This window comes from Haematobia irritans, chromosome 4 (genome assembly GCF_050003625.1).
Source record: "Haematobia irritans isolate KBUSLIRL chromosome 4, ASM5000362v1, whole genome shotgun sequence".
In the NCBI taxonomy this organism is placed as follows: domain Eukaryota; kingdom Metazoa; phylum Arthropoda; class Insecta; order Diptera; family Muscidae; genus Haematobia; species Haematobia irritans.
In genome coordinates, this window is record NC_134400.1 from 215,869,911 (window position 1) to 215,877,214 (window position 7,304).

Below are 7,304 nucleotides of genomic sequence, written 5' to 3' on the forward strand. Positions count from 1 at the left end.
TTCAATAGAAATTTATCCTCTGCTGTAAGCGAAAATTATCAAATAATATCCTTTTAAATTGCAAAATGTCACTTGTTGTTTGAATATTATGTGGAAGTGTATTCCAGAGACGTATGGATGATATGAAAAATTGCCAATCAGAGACCAATGTACGATGCACCAGTGGTATAAGTGTTCTTCCCCTGTTAGAACGAGCAAATCTAAAGCTACGGTCAGACTAGTCAAATATTTGACTAAAAACTGTTTTCCCGAATTTGCAGGAAACAATTGAAAATTCATACAGAGTTGCATTTGTGGTCACACTAGGATAAAATATTTGACATTTTTTATTTGCTCAAATACGTATCAAACACTTTCAAATAAATATTTGGGAAAACATGTTTTCTCACTGGTCACACTACATAAAATATTTTCTTTAAATAAATGTTTGATCAAAGTGTCAAATGGGACAATTTTATTTGATTAGAAATTTTGAGTGATGATGCAGGAGGAAGAGTGTTTATTAATTTTGTGCATTGGAGCTGCAACAACGTCCCTTATGGAATCCGATAATAAGAAGCGATTGAAAAGGCAATGGGTTAGAGAGTGGGTAAAAAGACGTAAGGAAGAAGGATGTTGCGCAAAATTATTGAAAGAACTACGGTCAGAAACACCTTCTCTATACAAAAACTTTTTGCGCATGAATGCATCGGATTTCGATTATTTGGTGAGTAGTACCAAGTAAATATTGCTGATGAAAAACATTGCTAATAACCAAACCACCCACAGCTTCGGTTAGTTGCTCCGTATATAACAAAAAAATCCACTCATCTAAGAGAGCCTATTCCACCTTCTGATCGTTTAGCTGTTACCCTCCGATATTTAGCAACTGGCGAGAATTTCAGATCACTTCAATACATATTTCGTATTCCCCATAATACGATTTCAACAATTATTCCTGAAGTATGCGAAGCTATTTTTAAGGCCCTTCAACCAGAATATCTGAAAGTATTTTATATGATACAAATTTTTGGTTCACAACTAGTATAATTCTTATTACTGCCAATAGGTACCATCAAGTGAGTACGAGTGGAAGGTGGTTTCCAACGAATATGAAGAAATGTGGAATTTCCCGCATTGTATTGGAGCATTAGACGGGAAACATGTAGTTATGACAGCACCAACCCATTCCGGCAGCATATACTACAATTACAAAGGTACCCTTTTTTATATAACTTAAAAAGGTATTTAAAATTAAAATATGTCGTTTTCAGGAACGCATAGTATTGTTTTAATGGGTATAGCAGATGCATCGTACAAATTTTTATATATTGACGTTGGTTCAAATGGAAGAATATCGGATGGAGGAGTCTTCCGTAAAACCTCGTTCAACAAAGCTTTGCAAAATAACACATTAAATTTGCCTCCACCGAAACCCCTTCCAGGCAGATCAATTCCAGTCCCATATGTGCTTGTGGCTGACGATGCATTTGCTTTGACCCCAAATGTATTAAAACCATTCGGCTTACGCAATATGAATGCTGTTCAAAGAGTTTTCAACTACCGCCTTTCAAGAGCTCGTCGAGTAATAGAAAATGCGTTCGGTATCTCTTCGGCCCGTTTTCGTGTATTACGTACCTCCATTAAGCTTAAACCGGAAAAGACACGAATAGTTGTTTCTGCTGTTTGCGCATTACACAACTTTTTAATGAGCCGCAAAAGCGATACCTACTTCTATACCAATTTTGCAGATCACTACTCCGAGGATGGTACACTTATTCCTGGCGAATGGCGTAATGAACCTAACGGTAGTCTTCTCGATCTTCAACAACATCGTTCATACATTGCCCAGAACTCCTCAGAAATCAGAGAGGAGTTTTCCCAATACTTTGTTCAAGAGGGGGAAGTTATGTTTCAATATAAACATATCTAGTATTTAGTATATTGAACTTGAATTTCGTTTTCCCGATTACTTTTTAAGTATACTACATAATTTTCCCTCAATATACTTCTTTTACTTACATTTATTTTCCCTTCCTTAAAAATCCGAAATGAAACTAGTTGGATTTTTGAGTGTGAATTAAACAATAGTTTTATTATTATTACTATGCTAATTTATAATAAAAATTTAAATCAATGCCCTTGCCGCAACATAAAAACAAAACAAAAATTGAATTCAAACTGTAAAATGCTTTTTAAAAGCTAATTTTTTTGATTAATCCAAGCACTGCAAGAGCTTTTTGAGATCTTTTTGTGTTTTAAATACACCTACCGCAGCATCAAAATAAAATGAAATTGAAACTGTAAATTGCATTTTTGAAAGCTAATTCCTTGCTTCATCCAAGCACTGCAAGAAAAACAGTGTAACCTTCTTGCGAACAATTGCTGCAGAATCATCATTTAATGTTTTTAGTTCACTAAGTAAATAGTTTGCGAAGGTAGCATTTGGATTTAATGCATTTTCATTTTTATCTTTCATTGCCGAAATAGCCTCGCGCATTGTTTCGGCAATCTGCGTGGTTGCCGATTGGGAACTGGATGTTTGTTGCCGCCGGGACGTTTGTGATGGTGTTGTATATATTGCAGAGGGTAAATTGAATTCGGAAACTAAAAAATAATTTGCCATTAACTTGTCGTGGTTATTTGGTGCGTAAAATCAAAAATTTTTTACCGTCACAGTCAGACTCAACCTCCGAAAAATAATTTGAAATTGTACGCTGAGTTTGTTGGTCTTCAACTCGCCCAACAAAACTCATAGCATTGAAAAATTTCCACTTTGGCTGCTCAACGTAGCCCTGGCCAGATTTTGTTTTAGCTCTAGCTGCGTAGCCTCGATATTGTATACGTAAATTTGTCCACTTTGCATTTACATCTATTTGAGAAAATTTGTCTTCAAAGCCTTCACAAATGCTTTTCCATGCATTATCCCGTAGCATTTTGTTATGGTAACCTTCATCGCCAGCATTCCACAAGCAAGGTTGACTTTCAACGAAAGTAATCAGCTTGAAAACATCTTCGTCCTCCCAATCTTTTACCACTTTCGGCTTTGTTCGCGGCTTCTTGTTCGGAGGAGCCTCGCAAGCATCCATTTTCTGCAATTATATATATATGTGTATTTAAGTTTTGTTAAAATATTTCAATTCTCTTACCTTCTTCTTGAACTTGTCTGAATTGAATGAATTTTGCCGGTCTGTCAGTCAGCTGTTTATTTTTCTTAAGTGTAGCCAACTTAGCGTTTTCAGATGAACAAATGACGACAAAATCACGTCATTGAAATCTTTTAATATACGTCACAAACAAAATTATCCTTTTTATTATGGAAATCTCGCTTTTATGGAAAGGACGTTTTGAAATATCGGAAAAGCGATATATTAAGTTACAACTTAGTTACCTTTTTATTAGAAATCGTTGCTTATAACCGAAAACTTTAAGGGCGTAATGTCAAAAAGACGTTCACATTTGATGTTGATTTTCACCAAAATAATTGAAAACTAAAACAAACCGACATACGTTTGTCTATTAATTTTAATTATTATTTTTTAATTAATTTTAATTATTATTATTAACTTTAGCGGCTACCTTTAAGGTGAGTATTAAGTTCGAGTTTAGCCGCTAAAATCGTCATTTTATCACGATTACTTTTCTCCAATAATAATCCATTTTAAGGAATACAAACTTTGTGAAAATTTGCTTTGGGCTATTCCCCATTAAGTTATAATGAAATCTGAAACAAAAATGTATAATTTTATGCCTTTTTATTGATTTAGGTTTCACTTCAGTGAAAAAAATGACAATTTTAGCGGTTAAACTCGAACTTAATACTCACCTTAACTAAACAATTTTCATCAGTTACGTTTCTAACTTGTATATGGAATTTATAGGCAAGATGACATATATGTCTATAGAACGGTTTAAAAGTTCGTAGCTAATGCGCCACCCAGACTATAAGTTATTCCGGTCTTTGTAATCAATCATACAGTGTGGCCAATCGCAAGAACTTGTCGGTGATGACTAAATAATCGCCAAATGTGTTATCGATCACATTAACAAGCATCAGTATCGATTATGCCATCGGACATAACTTATAGTGTGACTTGGAATATGTTTGACACGAGCACTGTCGTCCGGATAAACTTATAGTGTGGACGGTGCATAACGTTGCAATGGGTGTTAAAGATAAAATGTTTTGTAAATATTTAGCAACTACTATCTTTACTATTTTTCTATTCCTTACTTTTGACAAATAAAGTGCCAAATTTTCTATTCGCAGAAGATTTAGGAATGCAAAGAAACGTGCTAACATATTATTACAATTTGTACGGCACTTTATTTCCAACAATGGCAACCCTAAGGTTTCTATCAAATTTTTGAGAAAACTTGACTCACAACAAGAAATAGATGTTACCACCAACGGTAGAATTACGATGGCAATAATTTCTTAAACTATACCTAAAAATGAGATTCATTACTATGCAATAATCGCTTATACAATTTTGAATAAAAAAACATATGACACAAATTACATGTATGGTCTTTTTCATCCATATTTACCAAGGTTTAACAGGAATATTTGTATCCCAACTTATATTTTTAATTAAAACTAAATCATTAATCCATCGGCTTTGCATGCTGAAATTTACAAAATATTTTACATACAGAAATATTTAAATGCCGTAAATGTTTGATATTGTTATCCTTTAAAACTTTAAGACCTTGCTTACTCCTATTTTATTGACATATATTGTAGCAGGGTTTCACTTAATTAGATAATTTTATTTAATAATTAATTTAATTTTATTTCTTCAAGCAACGCAAAACCAAGTGTTGTTTCTCCGCTATGGTAAACGTAATTGCAAATAGTTGACACCACTGAGAAACCAGATGTTATTTCATCCTGTTTGCTCTTGCAGTTTTCTTGCAAGATCAAATAAAAATTTGACAAAATGTGAGGAAAATATTTGCCTTGCAGTGGTCACACTATGGTCACATTGGGCAAATTTTTATTTGTTGTCAAATATTTTTGTTTGCCAAAAATCAGCTGTTTTGTTGTTTGCCTCTAATAAATATTTGATGGTCACACTACGGCAAAGAAATATTTGCCATTTTTCGTCAAATATTTGACTAGTCTGACCGTACCTTAAGTCTATCGAATAGGTATGCCGGAACTTCCGAGTGTATTATCTTGTGTAGAAATAAAAGGCCCCTAATTGACATTAGTTCATCAAGCGAAACTCCATATATAGTGCGAGAGAATTGTGTGACAGAGTCGCGTCGTCTCAATCCATAGACATAACGCGTAACGTTATTAAAAAATACATTCAATCTGCGCCTACTAACCGAATCGCAGCTTGCAAAAAGTTCAACGCCATATAAAATCCCCGGTATCACATAACATTTCGCCAAGAGACACCTTACCCTAAGAGGAGTATAATAATGAGTCGACCAAAGTGTCCTCAGCTTCGAATAACCCTGTCCGATTGCAGCACTTATGTGATTGGACCAGGTGAGGGTGTTATTAAAAACAATGCCAAGATTCCTAGCAGTCGTAACATTTAAAATGCGTTCATTATTGATCCTAACATCCAAAGAGGGTATTGAACTAGAATGCCTCCTACCAATCGCGATGTATTTCGATTTCGAAGGATAAGTCAAAGTTCAGTTTGCAAATACAATCATCTAGTTCCGCAACTGGGCTCGAAATATACAACTGGACGTCATCCGCATACAAGTGTACCCTACTGAACGAAAGTTGGCACGGTAAATCATTGGTGTACATGGAGAAAAGTAGTGGACCCAAAATTGACCCCTGTGGAACCCCTTTATTTATGGACAAAACTTCTGAAACCATCCCATTACTACAGACAGATTGCGTTCTATTACATAAATAAGACCAAATAAACCGTGTCGCACAAGACGAAAACTTAAAAATATTCAGAAGTTTGGCGCAAAGAAGTTTGTGATCAACTGAGTCAAATGCTTTAGAGTGATCAAGCAACACCAGGATCGTCACCTCATTTTTCTCCATGTTACATCTAATGTCCTCTGAGACATCAGTCAAGGCAGTTATGCAACTATGATTGGGTCGGAACCCAGATTGCTTCTCAAAGAGCAATGAATTGTCAGAGAGATAATCAGATACCTGCTTATACATAATCTTTTCAAGTACTTTGGAAAGAAAACTTAAGATAGATATCGGCCTATATTCGTTGCAATTCTTCGGTAATGGGATGATCTTGCTATGTTTCCATGCTGTAGGAAATGAACCCGTATAAATAATCCTGTTAAACAAGTTTGTTATATATGGTAATAAGATCGGTAATAATATTTTCAGAAACCGGGGGTCAATGCCAGCCCATAGCATTCGATTTCACAAGGGTGAAACTATGCACAACATCGCCTGAATCAATACATGAAAATTCAAATCCGCTATCATTCGCACCAAAATCCAATGTGTCAATGTCAAAATCATAAAAATCGTGCCCGATCGGAACGTTCGAAATGTCAATAAATTTACGATTAAGTTCATCGACGTCAACAAGGTAATCGTTACCTGAGTCCTTGCCTAATCCAATCTCCCGTATTATCCTCCATGTATGTTTCGATCCCAGAGCCGAGGAGAATCTGTCATAAAAACAACGTGTCTTAGCGCGTCTTATCACGACATTCGCTCGTTTCCTAAGCACACGAAATTCCTCCCGCAAAGAAGACGTTCAAAACCGTTTCCATCTTGAAAAGGCTAAGTCTCGTTCCCTTATAGCTATCCGGGCCTCATCGTTGAACCATGGCTTTGAATTCGAAGAGACCCTCTTTGTCTTCAAAGGCAATAACGTGTCCTGAAGACACGAAAAAAAAATTTATAGAATTATAATTTTGACAACATTTTCTATAGAAATAAAATTTTTAGAAAATTTTCGATAGAAATAAAATTTTGAAAACATTTTCAATAGAAATAAAATTTTGAGAAAATTTTCTATAGAAACACAATTTTGAAAAAAAAAATCTATAGAAATAAATTTTGACAATATTTTCTATAGAAATAAAATGGTTACAAAATTTTCTATAGAAAACAAAAATTCCGACAAAATGTTCAAAATAAAATAACATTATGACAAAATTTTCTACAGAAATAAAATGTTGACAAAAGTTTTTGTAGCATCAAAGTTTTCACAAAATTTTCTATACAAATAAAATTTTAGTAAAATATTCTAAAAAATAAAATTTTGACAAAATTTTCTGTAAAAATAAAATGTTTAAAAAATTTTCTATAGAAATAAAATTTTGACAAAATTTTTGCTAGCATTAAAATTTTCACAACATTTTCTATA

The 7,304-nt window shown here is 34.1% G+C and overlaps 1 protein-coding gene across 1 annotated transcript; it reads right to left on the reverse strand.

Moving 5' to 3' along the window:
• Window positions 1–2,045: 2,045 nt before the first annotated feature.
• LOC142234348 (uncharacterized) lies at window positions 2,046–3,636 on the reverse strand. The gene is made up of 3 exons (XM_075305462.1): window positions 3,129–3,636; window positions 2,651–3,071; window positions 2,046–2,586 (listed from the first exon to the last, which is right to left on the reverse strand). The coding sequence occupies exons 2-3, from the start codon at window positions 3,066–3,068 to the stop codon at window positions 2,303–2,305; spliced, it is 702 nt and encodes a 233-aa protein (XP_075161577.1). The 5' UTR covers window positions 3,069–3,071; window positions 3,129–3,636; the 3' UTR covers window positions 2,046–2,302.
• Between the last annotated feature and the right edge of the window lie 3,668 nt (window positions 3,637–7,304).

Coding starts and splice junctions, on each gene's coding strand:
- LOC142234348 (XM_075305462.1), bottom strand. CDS start 3,068: ATGGATGCTTGCGAGGCTCCTCCGAACAAGAAGCCGCGAACAAAGCCG. Junction 2,587..2,650: donor GGTTGAGTCTGACTGTGACG/GTAAAAAATTTT, acceptor ATTATTTTTTAG/TTTCCGAATTCAATTTACCC.